The 24,291-nt window shown below is 35.8% G+C and overlaps 1 protein-coding gene and 1 long non-coding RNA gene across 2 annotated transcripts in view; one reads left to right on the top strand and one right to left on the bottom strand.

Annotated features, from left to right (window-relative positions):
- Nucleotides 1-24,291, top strand: part of POLR2B (RNA polymerase II subunit B) — a 44,212-nt gene that overhangs the window by 13,804 nt on the left and 6,117 nt on the right. The window contains exons 4-18 of the mRNA XM_006189342.3: nucleotides 263-375; nucleotides 497-716; nucleotides 1,050-1,208; nucleotides 3,693-3,857; nucleotides 5,954-6,150; nucleotides 6,305-6,424; nucleotides 7,202-7,388; nucleotides 10,143-10,286; nucleotides 10,534-10,673; nucleotides 10,775-10,886; nucleotides 14,349-14,503; nucleotides 15,266-15,464; nucleotides 15,751-15,919; nucleotides 21,930-22,026; nucleotides 23,220-23,314. Of these exons, the coding sequence (XP_006189404.1) occupies nucleotides 263-375; nucleotides 497-716; nucleotides 1,050-1,208; nucleotides 3,693-3,857; nucleotides 5,954-6,150; nucleotides 6,305-6,424; nucleotides 7,202-7,388; nucleotides 10,143-10,286; nucleotides 10,534-10,673; nucleotides 10,775-10,886; nucleotides 14,349-14,503; nucleotides 15,266-15,464; nucleotides 15,751-15,919; nucleotides 21,930-22,026; nucleotides 23,220-23,314 (2,272 nt within the window). The remainder of the gene's footprint in view (nucleotides 1-262; nucleotides 376-496; nucleotides 717-1,049; nucleotides 1,209-3,692; nucleotides 3,858-5,953; nucleotides 6,151-6,304; nucleotides 6,425-7,201; nucleotides 7,389-10,142; nucleotides 10,287-10,533; nucleotides 10,674-10,774; nucleotides 10,887-14,348; nucleotides 14,504-15,265; nucleotides 15,465-15,750; nucleotides 15,920-21,929; nucleotides 22,027-23,219; nucleotides 23,315-24,291) is intronic.
- On the bottom strand, nucleotides 4,600-24,287 carry LOC116657464. Its single transcript, XR_004312563.1, has 3 exons — nucleotides 23,361-24,287; nucleotides 10,519-10,689; nucleotides 4,600-4,990 (listed from the first exon to the last, which is right to left on the bottom strand). It is a non-coding gene; the product is annotated as an uncharacterized LOC116657464 (long non-coding RNA).

Raw genomic sequence — 24,291 nt, 5'->3', positions numbered from 1 at the left:
TATGATGTGTGCTTAGTCTTTATTTAGTTGTGATATGCTAAGTTTCTTTTTGTCTTCCATCTTAAGAAAATGATGAAGTATAAAACTTGACATCTTTGGAATATGGATGTTAACTTTAGAGAGTCCTCATTTTAGTAAAGTGATCAATTTTGGCATTTTCTAGATCTGTTTCTACTCAAAATGTTGATGTCAATTAAAATGGAATCAGATCTTTTATGGAAAAAATTATTTACCCTTTTCATGGTTTTTGGTTTTATTTTAGCCAAGGTATTTGCTGAAATTTGAGCAAATTTACCTCTCCAAGCCTACCCATTGGGAAAGAGATGGTGCTCCTTCACCAATGATGCCAAATGAGGCCAGATTAAGAAATCTCACGTAAGAAAAAAATTTTTTTCCAGCAATTCTGGAAAATACAATTCTGAAGATAAAATTTTAACCAGTTGATAGTTTCAGCAAATACCTTACTATTAATTATGATCTACTTTTATTTTCAAAGGTACTCTGCTCCACTTTATGTTGATATAACTAAAACAGTCATTAAAGAAGGTGAAGAACAACTTCAGACACAGCATCAAAAAACTTTTATAGGAAAAATTCCGATTATGTTGCGTTCAACTTACTGCCTATTGAATGGCTTAACAGATCGTGACCTTTGTGAGTTAAATGAATGCCCCTTGGATCCTGGTGGCTACTTTATTATTAATGGATCAGAAAAGGTATGATAGCATTATTTTTAAAAAATTACAAAATAATCATTAAGATTTAAATTGTGAAAGTTGAAATTAAAAGGTAAACTTTTCTATTGAATTTCTATTAAACCGTAACTTTATTTAGCTGTGTATGATATATGCACTGGAAATTTATGTGGTCAGTTGTTTGAACTTAGTTGTTTCTGTGAAGCATTTTTGCAAAATGGAGTTTGTAAACGTCAAGAATTGATGTTTCGTTGAGGTTGTATGATGAGATTAAATTAAGATGCAGCTTTCAGTGTTCTTTTTACTTCAGAGACCTTCAGGATTTTATGGCTGTAACCTTTATTGTCCATATAGGTTCTGATTGCTCAAGAGAAAATGGCAACAAACACAGTCTATGTGTTTGCCAAAAAGGATTCTAAATATGCCTACACAGGAGAGTGTAGATCATGTCTAGAGAATTCTTCTCGACCCACCAGTACGATTTGGGTTAGCATGCTGGCAAGAGGAGGACAGGTATGGACTGTTACATGGTATTGTTTGGGTTTATTCCTTTTGGTCTAGTTTTGTAAGTTATCAGACTGCATACTTAGTCAAAAAGTTTTTCTGGAGCATATTATCAGTGTTATAGGGTAGACATCTTATTATTTACTAGTTGTAACAAATTACTCCAGTAGCAACATTCATTTATCATCTGTTTCTGGGTGTAGCTTAGCTGGGTCCTCTGGCCAAGCATCTCTTACAGGGGCTGCAATCAAGGTGTTTGTCTGGGCTGCAGTCATCATCTTAAGGCTCCTTTGCATGGTTGTTGGGCAGGATTCAGTTCCTTGCCTCTCGGCTCTCCTCTGTACAACAGCTGACAACATGGCAGCTCACTTTGTCAGAGTAATTGAACAGAGCTGTGAAGCATACAGGCAAGATGGAAATCACCATCTCTTATACCTTAATCTTAGAAGCAATATCCTATCATTTTTGCCATGTTCTTTTTGTTAGATGCAAGTCAGTACATCTAGTTGATCTAGTTGATACTCAAGAGAAGGGACTACACGAGGCATTGATTGTAGGCAGGGATCATTGGGCACCATCTTAGAAGCCAGGTACCATAGGCATGTCACTTATAGCTAACGTTTCTTGCCTATTTGCTGTGTGCCAATTATGTAACTCAGAATGCTTGATTTAATCTTTATAACTATTGAAAATTAGCTGTGATTAACTATTTAATTTCATGTACACTTTTAAAGTCATACGTGCACTTTAAAATAGTTCAGAAAAGTACAAAAATGGTTGCACTATAAAAAGTAGTCTTCCTTTGACCCCTCACCCCACATTTCTTTACTCGAGGCAGCTGATTTTGCTAATTTCTCATGAATCTATCCAGAAATAGTCTTCATGCAAAAAATACAAATGGGAACATATCATACACACTGTTTGAACTTTGCTGGTATCCTTTAAAAACATGTTTGGATCAGCAGTTGATCATTGGTTTTGAGCTGTGATATTCCATAAATAGGTGTAGCATAATTTATTGAGCCATTTCCCTTTTGATGGACATTTAGATTTCTAGTCTTGTGCTCTTACAAATAGTTCTGTATAGTCTAATATCACTTTAATAAGTTTTATAAAGGAGAAGAACTTGAACATTAGAGAGGTTTAAGTGCCTAAAGTTACAATCACTTGTAGAATAGGTGTTTAAAGAATTAAAGTGGTTTTTACTTGAAAATGATGGTGGAATGGGGCTCAAGTACAAGTGTTTGCAAAAGCTCTTTGGGTGACTGTGATGTGCATTCTTTGTTTAGAAGCATTGTCCTGGATTATGGAGGGTAAGTATAGGAACACAGTGTATTAGAGAGATTATCATGGCAGCTGTTGGTAAAATGAATTAATTAGAGGCAGAGAAAGGAAAGTTACCCAGATTTAGTGATAAATTTGATATAAGGATGAGTCAAGTAAGATTCTATGGTTCTATCCTGACATTCTAGATAAAATAGAAAGCTTCCGAGAATTGATTTTTACAAAGAACCTGGTGAGTTCATTTTTAGACAGAAGTTTTTTTGGTGGAGCATTCCTTTTTAATGTTTTGCTTATTTTGAAAAAGATCTATGATGAAACAAATAATAGACTGCATGAAATAATTGAAATCTAAGTTGAAACAACCAAATGGCAGTTGGAGATATGAGGGTTGAGGGTACAGGAAGAAGATCAAGGTGAAGATTTGTGTATCATTTATGTAAAGTTGTTACTGAATACCTGTGAGATGGGGTAAGGTTTCTAAGGAAGGAGGCCTGAAGTAGGAGGAAGAAGACAACAGAAACTGTTATTAGATGGATCATGGTAATGTTGGGTTACGAGGCCAAGAGAAGGTAGAGTTCGATATTGAAGGAAAGAAATTTTATTAAAACTGGGAAACGAGGTAATTGTATGGCATTGTAGACCAGTAACTTCTACTTCGTTTCTGTATGTGTTACAATTAAAGAGAGACAGACTGAAAGAGAAGCTTGAGAGAGGCTGTTAGTTTTGAAACATTATTTGTATATGGAGATACCTCACAGACCAGCTCTGAGTTAATATTTATTTTTCATTCTGTGCTTAGCTTTTTTCTACATTTGTCCATCCATATTCTCTCTTTATTTTCCCTTCATCTATTTCTTTCTTCGAAAATTTTAAATTTTTTGGTCAGGGGAAAAGGTGAGAGGTCTGTGTTCATATTCTTTTACAGGAAAAGATCATTTCCAAGTGCAATGTTGGAAATTCTAGAGAATCTTGGCAGACAGAAAATAGAGAATGGAAGTTCTCCCAGGTCTAAATGACCAGCTTGTCCATCAAATAAGTGAACCTATTCTAGTGGTTTTGAAAAGCAGCCACAGTACATTTCTTAGAGTATGAGATACATGCTTTTTTTGAAATACGTACAAGGAATATGTATATAAAGTGGTTCTTGTGATGTTTATATATGCCTTGATCTCTGTGTCCTCATATTCTAATGATGTTTTATTTTTCTAGGGTGCAAAGAAGAGTGCTATTGGTCAGCGCATTGTGGCAACCCTACCGTATATCAAGCAAGAAGTTCCTATCATTATTGTGTTCAGAGCATTAGGTTTTGTGTCTGACAGAGATATTTTAGAGCACATTATTTATGACTTTGAAGATCCAGAGATGATGGAAATGGTAATTTGAAAGCAAAATATAGTCACAGTGTTTTACAAGAGGTTTAAAGTTACTGACTTTTGCTAATCGTAAAACACAGTAGAAAGCTGCTCTGAAGATCAATTTAGCTGTCACAAACCCCATGCTATTTGCAACGTAGCAAAAACCTTCAGCCCTGCCTTGGCTTCTTTCCTGACAATTCTCTGTAAAATAGACATAAAAACTAGAGGCAGCCAGAGTTCATTGACAGCAGCAAGAAGGAACAGTAGTGAAGAAAATCATAAAAGCATACTAGTCTCGTGCAATTTAGTAAAAAGGGAAAATGAATAGTTAATATCGTCTATTTTTAAAAAACTTTATTTTGAAATTATTTCAAATTTATAGAAAAGTTGCAAATAACTCTTGTATTCTCTACGTCCAAATTCACCCGTTGTTACCTTTGCCACATGCCACTTTGTAGATTCACATTATTTTTTTCTGGATCATTTGAGAATAAGTTTCAGACATCATACCCCTTTACTTCTGAATACTTAGTGTATTTCCTAAGAATCAGGACATTTACTTGCATAATCATAGTATAGTTTTTAAAATCAGGACTTTGGTACAGTACATACTGTTAACCTAGAGATCTTACTCAGATTTTTGCCAGTTGTCCTGATAATGTTCTTAATGGGATCCTCTCCGCCCCTATCAAAATCCAATCCAGGATCATGTATTACATGTTTTCACTTGTCTGTAGTCTCTTTTAATCTTCCCTTGTCTTTTTCCTCACTGAAACACTGAACACTGAAAGTTTTAGAAAAGATAGGCCATTTATTTTACAGAATATCGTTCAATTTGAGTTTTTCTGATGTTTCCTCATGATTAGATTGAATTTATGCATTTTTTGGCAGGACAAATACAGAGATCATATTGTGTGCTTCCCAGGGAATTGCATCAGGAGTCACATGTTGTTATTTTGTCCCATTATTGGAATATTAACTCTGCAGTGTCATCTTTTAGGTTCCTCCACTGTAAAGTTAGTACTTTTGTGGAAAGATTCACTGAGTCTAGATAAATATGCATTTCCTTATCAATCTTTTCCATTGATGATCCTTGTCTCAGTAGTAGTTGATATTCTTAAAGTTGTTCTGTATTGTCCCGAGTCTTTTAGACTGCAGAGAAATAAGGCAAAATGCAGGCCAAACATTGGTCACAAAGTTAGAAAGTTAAGTATATGTTAGTTATTAAAGTATTTATTGATATGGGTATATGACTAAAAATATCCATTTTTATCCAGTTAGATTTTACTTTAAGCTTTTGGTAGTAGTAATTTTTTTTTTAATTACTTAAAGATAAAAAGTTATTTCAGTAGTTAAAAGATAACCTCTTAAACCAAGGTTGAAAACAGTACAGTGTATTTATTCATTTGAGGCTTAGTAAATTTTAATTTGAGTATTAAACTTCTCTAAAATTTTTTTTTTTTTTTTATTTGGTTGGGGGCAGGTAATTAGGTTCATTTATTTACTCTTGGAGGAGGTACTGGGAATTGAACCCAGGACCTCATGCATGCTAAGCATGTGCTCTACCACTTCAGCCGTACCTTCCCCACCCTAAACTTCTATAAGTTTATACACACACAAACACATACATATATCCCATAGTTCATTAAAATGTAAAAAAAAAAAAAAAAAAAAACCCACTGTGCTCTGTTATAATGGAATTATTTGTATTTATCTGGAAAATATAATTGCCTGTGCTGATGAGCAGATTTTTTTCAGAGATCTCTAGATCTCTAAGATGTCTTCAAGTTCTAAGGTTTTGTGATTCCTTGATTTTATAAAAGTTTTGCATATTCAGTTAGGTCCATAGAGTTATTTAGTGTATTATAAAATAAGTGAGATAGGCCAAGGATTCAGCTTCAGGAGAGCACAGCGCTCTCTAAGGTGTCTAAGGTGTCTAAGGTCACGGGAACTCAGTTTTCTTAGGATGTGCTTGGGAGGTGCTCCTGGGCGGAACAGATGAGGAGAAGGCTAGAAAATAAGGAGAAGCTTACTGTGTGTTTCTGTTACCAGTTGACTTCTTTTAACATAAAAATATGAATTTGAAAATAATTTTTCATTTAAATTAACTGATAGGTTAAACCTTCTCTCGATGAAGCCTTTGTCATCCAAGAACAGAATGTTGCACTCAATTTCATTGGTTCAAGAGGAGCAAAGCCTGGTGTCACCAAAGAGAAAAGAATTAAATATGCAAAGGAAGTCTTACAGAAAGAAATGCTCCCTCATGTTGGCGTCAGTGATTTTTGTGAGACCAAGAAAGCTTATTTCTTAGGGTACGTTAAATTTCATTGTTCTAAGTTCTTTGCCAAGATACGGTTTTAATAAAAGTTTTTCTTACAGCTAAAAATGTCAAAATTGATGTTTTTAATATGTAAGTTAAGAAAAAGCCAAAATCATGTGTTTTCTTTTTTACTTCTTTTTTAAAAGGTACATGGTTCATAGGTTGCTTCTAGCAGCTTTGGGTAGAAGAGAATTAGATGACAGAGATCACTATGGAAACAAAAGATTGGACCTTGCTGGACCACTACTTGCATTCTTATTTAGAGGGTAAGAAGTTATAGAATGATGTTGAAAGTAGAGAGATTTCACTTTGGATTATTTCACATGGAGGTGCCCCATCCAGTATTGGGTACATATGAAGTTAGCTGTATTTTTTTTGCCACTTGCTCAGATTTAGTTCTATTTCTTGTCTGAAAATGTCAAGTTTGTGAGGAATTGTTTATTACTTGTGTACATTTTCTTTATTCCTCTCTACTGTTACAAGGCATTTGAAAAAGCTGTTACTGCCTTGATTTTCTAAGTGCTGATAATGGAATTTTTATTAGTTCTGCTTTGCATTTTATAAAAACACATAAGCTGGAGGGAAATCTCTCAAAATACGAGCAGTGGTTGTGTCATTATTGGGGTTATATGTGATTTTTATTTTATTCGAGATACGTTTTTATGTTTTCTGTATTTTCTATAATGAACATATAATACTTTTATAATTAAAAAACTTATTTGTAAAAATAATGTAGGCAATTTAATACAAAAACAATATTAGCAACGTTTTGTACATATTCTATTATTTATTGTGTTATATATTAGTGTTTTTCAAACTTCTTTCACGATCATCCCACTAAGAAGCCTCTTACGACATTTCCCCCTAATTGCTTTGCCTGTGTATGTTTATGTACTGTATGTACACCTGTGCATTTTATATAAAAAGTAGTAACCTCCCTCCACCTCAATCACTTTTCGCCCCCTTGTGGGTTATATTGTCCCCGTTGACAAGGCACTTTGTAGACCTTTGCGTGTTTAAAATAATACTGTTTTATTGGGCAGAATGTTTAAGAATTTGCTTAAAGAAGTACGGATCTATGCACAGAAGTTCATTGATCGAGGAAAGGATTTTAACTTGGAGTTGGCAATTAAAACAAGGATTATATCTGATGGCCTAAAATACTCCTTAGCTACTGGAAACTGGGGTGACCAAAAGAAAGCTCATCAAGCCAGAGCTGGGGTATCTCAGGTAAGGATGTGTCGACTATGACTACAGTTTTGATAAGAAAATGTTATGGAACTAACAGAATCTTTCACTCATCGAATGTAAATTATTTAGCTTTTTTTTTTTTTTTTCTTGATCAGAGGTAGAAGCACTTGGGGGCTTTTGAATTATGAAAGTGAAATTTTTCTTAAATTAGCTATTAGTATTACTAAGAGAGATTTAAACTTTTGGCTTACATCAAGATAGTTAATAAATTTGAGTAGCTACTTGGAAGGTGAGATGGTCCATGTTTGTGAAATTTTTATGTCTTAAAGACTCCATAGTAGAAGCTGATGCCCAGAGAATAGAAGGGCATCTGCTTCCTTTTTTGCAAAATGTAATACTTTAACACTTATTTCTCTATGTTGGCCTCTTGTATGTACAGTGACTGTAATAGCTACTCTCAGAAGGAGAATTGGGGGAACCTTTTACAAAAATGTCTCACTAGACATATTTATTTATTTACTTTTTGTAACTATTTTTCATATAAAATTGAAAATTTATAATATACATGTTTAGCTTTGTGGAATTTGGGGGGAATCTCCCCCTTTGCTTTTTTTTTTTTTTTTAACCAGCCTGTACCAGTGTAACCTGAGATTAATTTGGCATTCAGATACCAACTTTAAGCTTCTGATTCCTAGAAACATACTACAGATTTTAAGAAATTTTAGAAGGATGCTGATAGCCCAAGTTAATTTCTAGTTCCTTTTAACTTAATACGAATTTGTTGAGTATACTTGGTGTTTGTGATGCTGCGTTCAAAAACACAAATGAGATACTCTTCCAGCCCTCAAGGAGCTCACCATCTATCAGTGGAAACATTCATCCATGTGCAGCTCACTTTGCTTTGAGCTCAATTATGATAAATGTCATCCTGCCAATTCAGTGTACAGCTCTTGGGACTTATGATGTGCCAGGCACTCTGCTGTACATTGGAGATGCAAAGATGAATAAAACATGATCTCTGTTCTTAAGTAGTTTACAGTCTGTACTCATAGACAGACATAAACAGATATTACAGCATGGTACAGTGAGTATTAAATGAGAGCTGTGCACACCTGCTCTGTGGGGATGCTGGAGAAGGCATTTAGCACAGGCTGAGAGGGTGAAAAGTGTTTTCTTTAGGAGGTGACACTTGAGCTGAATCTTGAAGGGTAGTTATTGGAAAATGGCCCAAGCCTGGGAGGAGGATAAAACTAGTAGCTCACAGGAAAACTGGAAAAAATTTAATATCCTTAACAAAGGGACAGAGAGGGGAAAGAGCATATATGTATGGGAGGAGCGAGAGCAGCCTAGGGTTTTCAAATCAAAGTGGGAGAGTTAGGAAGATGGGGTTGGAGAAGGAAGCTGGGAACAGCCCATAGAGTGGAGTGACATGTTCATTTTTGTTTTTTAGGTAGCTTCACAGTAGTTGGCAGTGTGGAGAAAAGATTTGAGAAGAGCAAAATTGTTGGCAGGAAGATTGTTGCAACAGGCTGAGTGAGAAATAATTAGGGCCTACACTAGAGCAGTCTTGTAGAGGGGGAGACAAATTTGAGAAATACTTGGGAAGTAAGTTTTGTAAGACTGTTCTTCGTGGAGGTGGGTGAGATGTCTTCTATAGAGGTGGTAACATTTCACTAGGCAGAGCAGAATGGGGAAGTGCATTCCATTTGGTGGCAATAGCATGGTCAGAGGTTTGGGGTTTTGCAGTGTGGATGGGGTACAGGAGTTCTGGAGACTGGTAGGGGAAGGTCCTCTGGGACATCATTGAGAAGTGCTTTATTGTCATGCTTCTCTGTAGTTGGTGGGGGCCTGTTTTATATTTTTTAAGTGAGTGAGTGATATGAACATATCTGTTTTATTAATTCTGGTAACTGAGGAGGTTGGATTGAAGAGGGAGACTGTAAGGATTTTTGAGCTGATTGTAGTACAGTAGGCAAGAGGTAAGGGGCTGGTCTGTTGCTGTGACACTGGGAATGGAGGGGTTGGCTTTTAGAGAAAATTTGAAAGTAGTGTTGACAGGATATGTCTATTGATGTGTATAAAGGAGGAGGTCAGAGACAAAAATATTTTGAGATTTCTGGATTGGAAGATTAAGGGAAAAGTGATACCATTAACCATGACAGGAGACTTAGGAAGAGGAAGGAGGTTTGGGTTGTTGTAGAGCTGGGGAAAGTGGTGATTTGTTAGTAGGTACATTGAACTTGTGTTGCTTGCTTTATATCCCTCTAAGTATTACCTTACTTATAGAACACTAAGCAAGGCAATACTTGTAAATATTGAATCTCTGTGTTGGACTCAGAGGTCTCAGCCTGGCGGAAGTTCTGGGATGGATTAGTGATGTCTTCTACGGTCAGAGAAATGTGAGTTGGTAGCATTTAACACTTTCTGAGTGCCTAATGTGTGCCAGGTACTGTTCTAGGTATTTGGATGTAACAGAACAAAGCAAACAAATATAAAATTGCCACCCTTGTAAAACTAACATCCTTGTGGTTGGAGACAGACCATAAGCAAAAGTTACGTGGTATGTTAGAACTGTATGTCTCACATTTGCCATCCCTGCTATAAGCCTCAGTTAAGTTATGGGGGTGAACAAGATTATCCAGGGCAGGGTGGAGAAAGAGGGATAGGGATAGTTGGACATTGGGTGGATTATATGTAACAATATGACTTTACCTCATTCTACTATTTGCCAAAAATGTGATAGTATGAGTAACAGAAATGCCCAAACTTTAAAGATTTACTCTTGTTTTTTAGGTATTAAACCGCCTGACTTTTGCATCTACTCTTTCTCACCTGCGTCGTTTAAACTCTCCCATTGGTAGAGATGGCAAGCTAGCAAAACCAAGACAGTTGCACAATACGTTGTGGGGAATGGTGTGTCCTGCTGAGACCCCAGAGGTAATGCACTAGAATTTATGTTCAAAACAAAGAGTCTGACAGGAGTTATGTAGGGGATAATTACTTTTAGAAGTAAGTTTTTATTTAATTATACATTGTGGTTTAGAACTAATGTGTCATTTATAATTTTGTTCTTCAGAAGTGAGAGTACAGCCTGAGAGTAAACTGAAGGAAAAGTGTTTATGGAGAAGAATTTTGATAGCCATGTTAAATCAATATGAATAATACGTACTTTGTTTATTCCAAGGGCCATGCTGTCGGACTTGTGAAGAATTTAGCTCTGATGGCTTATATTTCAGTTGGATCTCAACCTTCTCCAATTCTGGAATTTTTAGAAGAATGGAGTATGGAAAATTTAGAAGAAATTTCTCCTGCAGCTATTGCTGAGTGGGTATAGATGCAACTTAAAAACAAAAAATAGAAAACTATTGTTAATCTTTGGTTATAGAGTTACTAAGTGCAAAATGCTGTTTGGTTTTACATTTTAGTGCAACCAAGATTTTTGTTAATGGCTGCTGGGTTGGAATACATAAAGATCCTGAACAACTTATGAACACTCTAAGGAAATTGCGGCGTCAGATGGACATCATTGTGTCTGAAGTAAGAGTCTTTAACTAAGAGGGCATGATCTGTGAGATTTCTAAACGGGGCATAAGACTAGTGAAAGTTATTTTTGCATTGGTATCTTTCTTGAACTAGTTTCCTTTGAATTATAAAGTAATTGTCAAAAGTCTAGGTGATGTTTTGAGCTAAATTTAATTATAAGGTATTACTTGCTGTAATGTCTTAGATAATATGCATTTAAAATTTTGGCATGTAATTTAAGTTTTTAAGTTATATTTTGGAGCTCAAATTACATTTTAAAGTAAAAGAAATTCTTTTGAGAATCTTTTTGTAAAGCTGACAATAATGCTTTTAAAAAGAGAATGAGCTTTCTGATTTCTCCTTTGTCTGAATCCAGAGATTCATTCATGAAATGTGATACACCTTTATTAGATTCTCTTATGTTTATTTATTTTATTTATTTATTTATTTATTTATTTGGTGGGGGGGAGGTAATTAGGCTTATTTAATTTTGGAAGAGGTACTGGGGATTGAACCCAGGACCTTGTGTATGCTAAGCGTGCGCTCTACCACTTGAGCTATACCCTCCTCCCCATTCTCTTATGTTTAGGTGAATGTTGAAGTGCCCTGGGATTAGGATGGGTTTTGTTTTTTTTTTTTAATCATTAAAATATAAGATGAGTTTTTTTTCCTCCCCAAAATAGGGCTTTTGCTTTTAGTGTCCTGTATTGAGGGCTTAGACTTAGGCTTTTGATTTCCCCAAATCTACACTTTGGAATCTGTCTAGGTGAAAGTGGGTTTGGGAAGAAACTATAACACACTTAAGCTTCTTCCTGTCTACCTAGCAAAGCAGAGAGTTGAAGTTTGGCTGCTCCAGGTCTTCTGGCAGGCAGACCCTGGGTTTTGACCTGGTGTATTCATAGCTTACTGTCTGGAACAGCATGCTTCACTTGAGGGCAGGCAGGTCTGAGAGAAGGCCTAAGAACCCAAATTCACTGTGTTGTTTATGACTGAGACCTTTGTTAATGCCGTGTGTTTCTGCAGAGAGCTGCGTTCAGGTTTTTTATCATCTCTAGAGTGAAATTAAATTCTTCATGTTGTTTTAGGCCTCTTTACCTTCCCATGGGCCCATTCACTCAACCTGGAGTGCTTGTGTGCTCCTTGAAAATGGACAGTAGGGAGAGAGGGGTGCTTACTACTTTTTTTAGGTAAATCTCACTTATTCTGCAAAACTTCTGTATTAACTCTCCCTCCTTCAGGATGCTTTACCTGTCTCCCCAGTTTGATTTTTTGTAAAGGGCCATATATTAAATACTTTAGGCTTTGTTTACCTTATAGTGTTTGTTGTGTATTCAGCTGTGCTGTTGTAGTGAAAAGTAGCTGTAGATAATACATAAACCAGTAAGACTTTATTTACAAAAATAGACAGCAAGTGAGGGCAGATTTGGCCTGCAGGCTAGTCTCTGAGCCCCTGATTTAGATCTCTGTGACTAAATGTAGCATATTTTCCTTAAATAACTTCTGACAGAATGCTTATACTAGATAGTAATTTGATTTATTTGCCTGCCTTACCTGCCACACTGTTAACTTCTCAGAGGTGGGGACTGTGCCTTAATACAACTTTGTATTTCCAGTTCTGAGCATGATACCTAACATGTAGTGCTTAACACTGAGTGAATGTTGAACCTGTAAATGGACCCTGTGTCCTTGGACTAGGCTCTTTAATCTCCTGTTGGAGAGTGTTGTTGAGAGCCTCGAAGGGGGAGAATTGTATATATTTTTAGGAGTCTAGTGCTTTTCCCTTATATTTTCTGATAACCAGACGTCCTGATTTTACCTGTTTCTAACTTTAGCCTTGTGTTGGACCTGTTAGGCTTTCCTGTCAACAGTCCTCTCAAGAACATCTATTTTGGAACACAAGATACTGTTTGGCCTTTGAGGGGACACAGCTCAATTTATGTCTTCCTATTAAGACAGTAGAGCTATATTCTATTAGCTATGTTTTAATGTAATATTCTGTATTATATTAGAAATTCTGTTAAAGATTCAAGGCAAGCATTTGAGAATGCCCCTTATGATATTTTTCCTCATAAACACAGTGTTTCATCTCAGATTGTTTTCGAAGGACAGGAAGTGGGCTAAGAATGTGGGTGGTGCATTTACTGTTTCTTGGCTTTTGATTTTTTACTTTGGGACAACTTGATATTTTTGACCAAGCTTTTATGATTTACTGTTTTCAAACGGAGTAATCCAAACCTTTCATTTCTTAAATAAACTTAATCTTTTCTTGAATAAGAGTATCCAGATGTGATTTCACTTTTTTAAAAAAAATTTTTAATTTTTTAAATTTTTTGTTTTTGTGTTTTGGGGGGTAGGTAATTAGGTTTACTTATTTTTTAATTATTATTTTTCGTTTAACTGGAGATACTGGTGATCGAATCCATGACCTCATACATGCTAAGCATGCGCTCTACCCACTGAGCTGTACCCTCCCCCCTGATTTCACTTTTTAAAGTATTTTTGTGGAGAAATACCAATCTATTTTTCCATTTTCCAACTCATTGGCAATTGATTTCTTAGTTGACTTTTGATATTATATATTAGATCTACGTAATTCACTGGAAATTCTTATTTGTTTATTCCTTAACTTATTTCTTTATTGGCACTTCGGATTCTATAGTGCCTTTAACAATTATGTACTTTATTGTAAATTTTCCCAGAATATTTTTGACATTTTCTAGGAATATATTTTTTAGCACTATCCAGAAGTATAATGTGAGTTACATATGCAGCTAAAATTTTTCTAGTAATCATATTAAAAAAGGGAAAAAAAGAAATGGATTAAATAGTTTAAATATATTTTATTTGACCTGAAACATCAACAGTGTTAAGATTTCAACATATAATCAATGGGAAATTATTAATGATAAGTTTTGCTTTTTTTTGGTACCATCTTTGAAATCCAGTGAGTAGTTTATACTTACAGCATATCTCACATCATCAGAATGGCCACATTTCAAGTGCTCAGTAGTGTCACGTGGCTAGTGACTGCTGTATTAGACAGCTAGACCATAAGCCATTTGTCTAATAGGTAATTGTGAGAATTCAGGCTTATTACTGGAAAACTGTGATCAGGGCAAAGCGATATAGGGCTGGTTTTTGAAAGGTTACACAGTGAAGTAAGTATATGTGATTATCAAAGAGGCAAAATAAGAAATTATCATATACTAGTGTTTGTGATATCAAAATATATTTTCTTCATATTATTTTACATGACATCATTACCAGATGTTGTTCCAGTCTGTAATTACCAAGGTTAGATATTTATCCTGCATAAAATTTTAGATTATACCTAGGTTTTTAATATATCTAATAATGATGAACTAAGATTTTTTAATTTTATTTGATAATTTATTGGTCTTAATTGTATTTTTAGCTAAGCCTTGATGATGCAGAGAAAGTAAAATTCATGAGACTGTTTTGTCTTTTTATGTGTAGGTTTCTATGATCAGGGATATTCGAGAGAGGGAAATTCGGATCTATACAGATGCAGGCCGTATATGTAGACCACTTCTGATTGTGGAAAAACAAAAGCTACTTTTGAAGAAGAGACACATTGATCAGTTGAAAGAGAGAGAATATAACAATTACAGGTAAGTACACGCAATTAAAAAAAAATGAGATATAATTCGCATGTCATAAAATTAACCATTTTAAGTATACAGTTAGGTGGTTTTTAGTATATTCACAAGCTTGTGCAACCATTACCACTGTGTAATTCCAGAGTACTTTCATGGACCCAAAAAGAAACTTTGTACCCTTAGCTGTCACATTTGCTTTTCTTAAGTTTTGTTATCAAGTAAGGGACTTGTAGGGTTTTGTTTAAGCATAAAAGTCTTTGTGACATGGAAAAGACTACCTCTACTACTAATAAGAAATAACCTATATAATATAAACAATTTATGGTATAATAAATTTAGTAAAAAGAATGTTTTATAATTTATTATTAGTGATATATGAACGTATATATTTTCATTGTAAAAAATTTCAAACAATTGGTGTAATAAAAATATGTAAAAGTCTTCAATTCACATTCTCCTTTTCAAAAGTAAATACTGTTACCAGTTGGGTTATCTATTCTTCCAGACGTTATTCTTTATATACTCACCCTCTAGCCCCACAAGTGGTTTCCTTAGAGCAAGGCAAAACAAACTAATAATAGTTTTGGAGCCATACTGTATGTGTATTGTTCAGTAACTTGTTTTTTTTTTTCGCCGTTAACAATAATATACGTATTTTGGAGTTCTTTCTATATCAGTACATAGAGATACAGGAATAGTCTTTATTAAGTAGAAAAACTAGATAGTTAAAATAGTTCAGAGGGTAAGGAAATTAAGTGAATTCTTCTTTTTTAGTTGGCAGGATCTTGTGGCCAGTGGGGTAGTAGAATATATTGATACCCTAGAAGAAGAAACAGTGATGCTCGCAATGACCCCAGATGATTTACAGGAGAAAGAAGTAGCTTATTGTTCTACCTATACTCACTGCGAAATTCATCCGTCAATGATTCTTGGTGTCTGTGCATCTATTATTCCTTTTCCTGATCATAACCAGGTTGGTAGCAGTTTTTAACTATGGTTTGTAAGGAATTGGAAGAAGTAAAATAAAAATTAGAGATTAATCTGTAGTTTCTTCCAAAAGAAAAGCCTTTTAATGTAAAGGCTATGAACTACGGAGTCCGTAGGAGTCATAACTGATTATTCCAAGTGGTTATCACTTATCTTTCAGAAAAAGCAAGAACTTTACCAATCATGTTTCTGATTTATGAAGTACCTGTAGAGTCTGTTTATTTAGAAGTAATTAAATTTTCATTGATTCTACTTTTCATTTTTACCTTTAGTCCCCTAGAAACACATACCAGTCTGCTATGGGTAAGCAGGCTATGGGGGTTTATATCACCAACTTTCATGTTCGTATGGATACACTGGCCCATGTTCTCTATTATCCTCAAAAACCACTTGTGACTACACGGTCAATGGAATACCTACGATTTAGAGAGCTGCCGGCAGGTATGTCCAGTTCTGTTCTACGTTTTTTAAGAGCCTTCCATGCTTAAGGTACTTTCGTGGGTGCTTGGAAGGGTTATAAAATGCATATCACACAGTCTATTCTCACAGAATTTATAGTGTAGGAAAACATGAGTAAAATTAAATAAAAAGGTAGATATGTGGAAAGTGTTGTGAGGAAGGTGTAGAGTCCTTTGGAAGCTCAGTGTGAAGGAAATGATTGATTCCTGTTGGAAGTCTAAAGGCAGCTTCATGAGGGAGGTAGCATTTTGGACTAAAGTTGATGAAAGGGTATTTGAATTTGAGAGATGGTTTGAACAAGGGTCTAGATGCATGAAGGCAACAGTCAATATTTACATCAGTTTAGGATGGCTGGAGTATAAATGCATGGGAGTGACATTTGGTCTCAGTGTGGAGACAGCAGATTGGATTTCATTTTGAGAATGAAGACCTATCCAGCCTTTTTGATGAAGGTAGTAATACAATTAGAAATTTATTTTAGGAATATCATTTTGACAGTCATATAAGGCATAGATTAGAGTCAGATATGGTATTAAGCAGGGGGATAATTTAGAGATTTTTTTGCTGTGGTCTAAGTGAGAAAGGGAAGGTCCTTATTAAGAAATGAAACAGAGTAAGGGTGTGAGATACCTGTTGGAATACACTTGATAGGACTTGATTACTGATTGGATGTGGAATGAAGAAGAGAGTGAAGAAAGGAATTGGAAATACTGTTGGTGTTCTGGCTTTTGTGATCAAGGAGGGAGAGACATTTTAATAGAATTGGCAGCATGTTAGAAGAAAGAAAAGGTTTTAGAGGTAAGATAATTCAGTTTTCCACATGTGGATTTTGAGTTGCTGCCAACACATAGGAGTGATCTTTCAACAGTGAGTTGCAAATGTGGTTAGAAAGGTCAATTATAGAACTGTGAAGTTTTTTGATATACTAATGATAATTACAGATTTTTAGAAATTGCTGAGGGAAAATTCAGAGTGAGAATAAAGCCAGAGACAGGACTTTAGGCACTGGGAAAAGAAATAAAGAGAGGAGATTTGAAATGTAGTTGATAAAGAATTAGAAATTTGCAGGAGGAGATTCTCAAGGAGACTGGAAAACAGGTAAAATGGTGCAGAGAAGTCTGAAGTGTATGAGAGCGTTGAATCTAAAGGAGACAGCATAGTTCTGCACAATTGTTCTTATTGTATTATTGGCAGAAATTGGCTTTGACTGTGGATAATATTATTTATTTAGTAAAGGTTGCCTTGTAAATAGTGGCTGTAAGTTATTTACTGTAATAGGGAATCTAATATTTTGATAGCAAATTCTCACAAGTTAGAATGATTTATTTTCAGAGTCCTCCACAAGGGGTTACTCTTGTCTGAAAAACAAAATCTGTTAATGTTGTATCTAATACGCTCATATCTTTGGGCCGTGCTTGCAGTGCTGTGTTTTCTTCCACATTTAGATAACAGTTTCTTTACAGCTAAAGAAGAAAAGAAATGTGGGTGAAGGATTGGATTTGAAATAGAATGTTCCCTTTGGTGCTGTTATGAAGTGGTGAGGACATCACTGTTAGGGACTACATGACTTTCAGTTCTGTCATTGCTTCACGCCTTTATTGTGTTATCTTTTTAAAAAACTTTTTTGAGATAATTTCAAGCTTACAGAAAAGTTGTGAGACTATTATAAAGAACTCCTGTATGCTCTTCATCCATATTTCCTAGCTCACATTTGCCTTATTCTTTCCCTTTCTCTCTCTTCCAGAACCATGTAAAAGTAAGTTGCAGATGTGAAGCCCCATCACTCTTTAATTCTTCAGTGTATGTTTCCTAAAAACAGGAACATTCTCCACAGTACAGCTATCAAAATCAGGAGGTTAACATTGATACCCATCTAGTCAGCAGTCCCCAACTGTGATTTTGCCAGCTGTTCTGATGTCTTGTATGGGTCTAGGATCTAATCCAGGATCGTGCATGTCTCTTAGTCTCCTTAATCTGGAACAGTTCTATAATCTTTCCTTGTTTCTTATGACTCAGTCTAATTACTTTGTACATTGTCTCTCCATTTGGGTTTGATTGTTGTTTCCCTATGATTTATATTCAGGTTACGAATTTTTGGCAGGACTAGCATAGAAGCGATGCTATACTCTCAGTGCATCATATCAGGAGGCACATGCTGTCTGTATGTCCCATTATTAGTGATTTTAACTTTTTTCATGTGATTAAGATGGTGTCTGTCAGGTTTCTCCACTTTTTGTTAATTGTAAGTATTTTGCAATTATTAAGTAAGAAGTCTTTGTGAGGAGATACTCTGAGATGATGTAAATATCCTATTCCTTGTCACACTTTGAGCCATTAATTTAGCATGTGATTGTTGCCAAGTGGTGATTTTCTATTTTGATGCTGACATTGTCCCAGATTTTCCAGTGGGAGCATCTTCAAGATGACTCCTGATAGGTCCTCATCATTGTTTAAGCACTTCCTTACATTTTGCCTCATCTTGTTCTTTCCTTCTCCTAAACTTGGACTTGGCCATTTTTCCTTTTGGTGAAGAGTAGTATGTAGAAACCAAAATCTGACTGCTAGGTGCGCTCCTTGCTGTTAAAATGTCATCATTTCTGGGTCCTCTCAGCTGACGGATCTAGGAAAATATATGTAGGCATATGTCCCTCCCCACCTTTATCTACTTTCATATCTCTATATACTAAGGAACCATGAGTTCACATCAGTATCTCCCATCCCAATACAACACCATAGTGTTTATTTTAGAACTCCATTTTCTGACAGTGAGAAACCTGGTTCTCATTGTCCTCAATATATTTAATTATTTGTCATTTTGTTGTTGTAACCAATCTCCTGACCATTCTGGCTGAATTAGTAGCCCTGACCTTGCCTAACACTCTGGCTACATTGGCCAGATTCTGAGCCCTGACTAATGGGAAGTGGCTAATCAGTTTATGTTCTTTTGATTAGTATCATTCCTTTTTCTATAGAGTACTGTTACCTTGGTTGACATCTTCTGGGAGCAAAGATCCTTATGGGACAGAAGTGGGTCAGAGTACTTAGAGCCTCTTCAGTGCTGCACTGAGGTTTGAGGTTTGGAGGCCGGGGTCAGGGGTGAAACAAAGTGACAGGAGTTTGAACCTAGCTGACAGGTGGGTTGTAATCCTAGATTTCACATGTTTATAGTCCTTGAGATCACAGATACTTTTTAAAAAGCAGTATTTATTGAGCAGTTTTGTGTGAAACACCATCCAAGCACCATTTACACATGTTATTTCTAAGCGTCATAAAAGCTTTGTGATGTTTTTTCACCTACAAAATGAGAATAATAATTGTACTGCCTCATGAAGCTTTTGTGGTGATTAAATGGTTAAATCCACTTAAAACTAGCAGTTAATAAGGGAGGAATAAATGTTAGCTGATTAGTAATAGTGGTGTGGTTGTTTCATCTCTGTTTTACGAATGTGGGGATAAGATCAGAAAGGTTAATTACCCAGCTATACAGCTTAAGAAATGTGTAAGTCCAGAATCAGACCAGTAAACTCTGTGGTCTATTTTTTTTTTCCTTTTTGACCAGATGTAGGCCCCCCAACCCCTTTTCCTTTCTTGTGCTCATTCCTTTTCACTACATTGTTTCTTGACTTAGGGGCTTTTAAACTAAGAAGAAAATATCAGAAATATAATTCAGAAGGTCACTTTTAGCTAAATTTAGCTGATCTCTTAGACTTGCCCAGATAACCTTGGATAAAGGTTGTAGGATGGAGGGAGGGGGTGGCCTCTAGGACTGTAGTAGATGTAGCATGTGTGGGCAGGCAATCCAGGGATTGTCACAGGAGAGGAGGAAAGCCCCCAAGAACCAAGACAGTTGAGCACCTACAGGCTGTATCAGCAGCTGGAGGAGAGGGGCCATAGGCAGCCCTCCACAGAAACGTGAGGACATGCTGGGGAAGTTTCGCCTGTTCTACATATCACAAATATCACATATGTCCTGCTCCAGGCTTCCCTGGTAGTAGGATTATGTCACATATGCCCAGACCCTGGGATTTCTGCAAATTCTCATCTTTTCAAATCCTCCCTACCTTCAAGATCTTGCATCTTTACCTACTTTCTCTGCATTATGCTACTTGACCATTTGTGAAACTTTAAATTCTTCTAGTTTTCTCAGAGAATCCACACAAAAAGGTGATGACTAGTGTGGATATTATTAAAGATTTCTTGGAGGAAGTAATTTAGATTTGAAGAGGAGTTTTCATCTTACACTTGAGGGGTGACTGACTTTACCTCTAAAAACCCTCTGGCTCCCTGCTACTAGGCACTTTATCTCTGGCCCTTCCCAGGAAAGACTAAGCTTCCCTGACACTGCCCTTCCCTTGGAGGATTTCCTACACCCCTTCCTCTCCCAGCAGAGCATTTTAGTTTTTCCTGCTTCAAAGTTAAGTACATAAGCCCATCAAGGTGCTCAGAACAACAGATGCCCTCTTGTTACTATGATCCTTCTTCCTTAGAGAGCAGTCAGTGTTACATTTAGCACAAAGCATTTAGTCTTATCTGTTAAACAGGGCTTGCGGTCTCAGATTTCCACAGGGTTAGGCATGATTGGTTAGTATGTGGAATTGGAGAGAGGTTCACCTTTCTACTGGGGTTAGCCCTATTCAGCTTCAGCTTATGGTTTTAATGTGTGCATGCAGACTTAGTGATGCCAGATCTGATTTTTCAAGAAAAAGTTTTTGTGTGAATTTATTTTTTACAATGTTATGAATGAATTCAAGTTTAAAACTGGAATCAGCTCCCTTGGGCCAGTGCTTTTGAAATAGCCAGTGGAAAGCTTTCTATAGCACAGCAGACAGAACTTTTAAGGAGCAAATGTATTTGTTAGGGAGGAGGGCCTGCCTTTTGCATGTATCTCTTTCTCCAGATCTATTCCTACCTTGGGGCTGGGAATTACTGGGACTCAGGGACTTGGACGAGTCTCTTTAGTGACCCAGATCGAGACCATCAGCACTGCTACCCCTTACCTGCACTCTGCTTGTTACAACTTTTGTACCCCTGCACTACACATAAAAGAGTAAATGAATGGTGTGTTTCCTCTTGATGGATGGTTTGTGTTTTGAAAATTGAATTTAGCTTTAAGGAAGCAAATATAAACTTTATTCAGAATTTAGATAACCAAAACATTCAATCATCCAGATTTTGTTTCCTTTGTATTCTGTAGTCATAGTTTTTACTCCACATTTGAAATACGTAGATCAAGATATTAACTATAGCTTTAGAATTGGGTGTTTCAATTTTTAGAAAATCTGTTGATTGACATATATATGAGTTATGTTCATTGAAATCTTACATTTAACAGTCATTTCTTACATTGCAATCTACTAGTTTATAGAGTTTTCACCTTTTTTTTTTCTTCTTTAACACTTGTTACTCTAAATCTTTATGGTCTCATCAAAAATAGTTTTGGCAGCAACATCTAAATGAGATTGTGGTGGGGAAGATAATGCCACTTTTTTTGGTGGCATAAGTAGAGGATCTAGGAGCAGAGCAAGGCTAGGAAGAGGAACAGGGCAGTACCCGACCTAGAATCAGAAATCAGGAGACAAGGAGCTGGGGCTTGAGCTTATTGCTTATTAACTTTGGGATCATGGAGAAGTTTTTTATTAGAGCTTTCTGATAGTGAAAATAATAATATTTACCTTGTTTATGGCATAGGGTTGCTGTGAGAATCATTGAAACTTGGGTGGGGGAGGTACTTTGTATATATGAGGTGACTTGTATATATAATTACTGATTATAAAAATGAATACTATTGGGAATGACTATTATTAGAATTTGCTTATATTAGACAATAGGCCACCAGGGTAGTTGTCTCACAGATAGTTATTCTAAGAGTAGACCTTGACAGTTACCATGGAGAAACATCTATGGCAAATATGATTAAATAAAATTGATTTAAAAGAAAGGTGCTGTTTTTCTGTTTCTCAGATGATGCTTAAATGTTTGCTCTTAAATGCAGGTATCAACTCAATTGTGGCCATTGCATCATACACTGGATATAATCAAGAAGACTCTGTTATCATGAATCGTTCAGCTGTAGACCGAGGCTTTTTCAGGTCAGCTATTTATAAAAGTTGTCAAAACACAGATATAGTGGAAATATGGATATTTTAATCAAAAAAAGTTGTTTAAAAATAGTTTGACTTGTGTGTGTCCAGACTTTTTGGTTGTTTTGAATGTTAGGCTGGAAGAAATTTTGATCTGACAGTAGAGAAATTTTTCTGTTAAGATATTTAATCTTCTGCCTCCATTCATGAAACTTTATGGATATCTGGCAGGCATATGTTGCTGTATGGTTGCCTGTATAGGGTTTAGTGTGATGAAATCAATGCCCTACTCCAGCAAGTAGAAGGCCTAGTTGATGGTCACAAACAACTGCTGTTGATCTCGTGATTTTCAGGTACTAATGTTTTTAGCCCCCCTTTTTGTAAGTAAATACATGTTTGTACTATATATAAAATGGATAAACAAGTTTCTACTGTATGGCACAGGGAACAATATTCAATATCTTGTAGTAAACTATAATGAAAAAATATGAAAAAGAATACATGTATGTGTATGGATGATTGAAACATGCTATACACCAGAAATAGACACAACATCTTAAACTGACTACATATACATCAGTTAAAAAAAAATACATGTTTGCATTTCAATAATATAGAAATGTCTAAAGAAGAAATAAAAAGTAAACCTATAGTTTTAGGGCCTATAGATAACTACTGTTAAAATTATAATATACTTTCTTTTTCAATCTTTTGTTAGGCTTCTGTTTGATTATTTTACTGTCAGACATTAATCTCAAATCCAAGGCATATGAAAATTGGTTAAAAGACTGGGAATTTAGAAGAGAGGGTGGCTTTTTTTTTCCCCCTGTATAGTTTCAGAGGATAGCACTAAGACCAGAGGTTCATGTTATACCTTAATATCATAAGCTTATCATTAGAAATATTGGAGCGGATCCTGGGTGATTATGTCTGAAGGTTATTGTGGAAGGGATTCTTGTTTTGGGTAGGAGGTTGGACTCTCACATATAATTCCAGCTGTGTTTAAGGTTATGGGTCAAATATTACATGTGTGGCCTGTGTAATAGTTCTTAGGACTTAACTTTGACCCTTAATACAGTTAACTCCTGTCCTAGATTCATGGTTTACACTGCCTACCGGATACTAAGTAAAAATTATTGGTATATTCTAAGCCCTATTATTAAAGGAAAATAGAAGTTAATTTTAGAACCATGTGTTTTTAGGTCTGTTTTCTATCGATCATACAAAGAACAGGAGTCTAAAAAAGGATTTGATCAAGAAGAGGTTTTTGAGAAGCCTACACGTGAAACTTGCCAGGGTAAGTGATATTGACATTTAAATTATGGAATTCGAAGTTAACTTACCATGGTTTTCTTTTTTTGCCATGTGGGAGTTTATTTCCTTATCATTCCTAGACCTCATTTTTAAGGAAATAATGTGTTTGCCAAGTCTTTGCATCCAGAAGTGGCTTGCTATAGTCCTTCCATACTGCTAGGTCCTGCATTGAGGAGGGGATTTAGGAAATCGGAGAGGTCATGTAATTTCATGGGACACACCTCAGCCCCCATTCTCGCTTGTGCTGTGTCCTGTCCCTCAGTTTATGTATTTGCATAGGAACTTCCCCTCTTCACACTGTGGTGTGACCATAGTATTTGTCTAGCTGGAATATTTTATAAATGTTTAATAAATAAGAGGATACCTAGTACTTTTTGTTTCTTCTGGAAAACTCAAACTTATTTTCTAGTTACTATTTTTACAGACACTTAGAAGCTGTATACAGTGGGATGGATGGGATGTCCCAGGAAATGGGGTATCCTTGCTACAGTTTTAACCCTTAATAGTATTTTATGAAGTAAAATGTGTTTTGTTTTCTTAGGCATCTTCTTATTACTCCATTTCCTATGGGTGGTTCTATGTAGTAGTGAATTGATGTCCAGTGGAGTTAAGATTGTATAAAAAGAAATCCAGAATTTCTGTGAGAGATTGTATGTAGAGGACAGGTACTCTTCCTCATGTAATTGAGAGATCAGAAAGAAGATGGCAACACACTTACCCAAAGTCACTTAGCAAATGGAGAATATGATTTTCCAGTGCTCGGTCCAGTGCTTTTTTAGACTTCAGAATAGTTTGTAATTTGGAATAAGGGCACATTACTACACGTTGGAGATTCCTGTGAACTTCTGTCTGACTTGGAACTGATTTATGTATTTGGTTTTTAATCTATTTTGGGGGGATAATGTGACATTTAAAATACTTTTTATCATAGTACCATTTCAGAAAATTCTATTTCTTCTC

The sequence above is a fragment of the Camelus ferus genome, chromosome 2 (assembly GCF_009834535.1).
Source record: "Camelus ferus isolate YT-003-E chromosome 2, BCGSAC_Cfer_1.0, whole genome shotgun sequence".
Classification (NCBI taxonomy): Eukaryota; Metazoa; Chordata; class Mammalia; order Artiodactyla; family Camelidae; genus Camelus; species Camelus ferus.
Note: the sequence above shows the minus strand (reverse complement) of the source record. Positions and strands in the feature narration are given on the sequence as shown.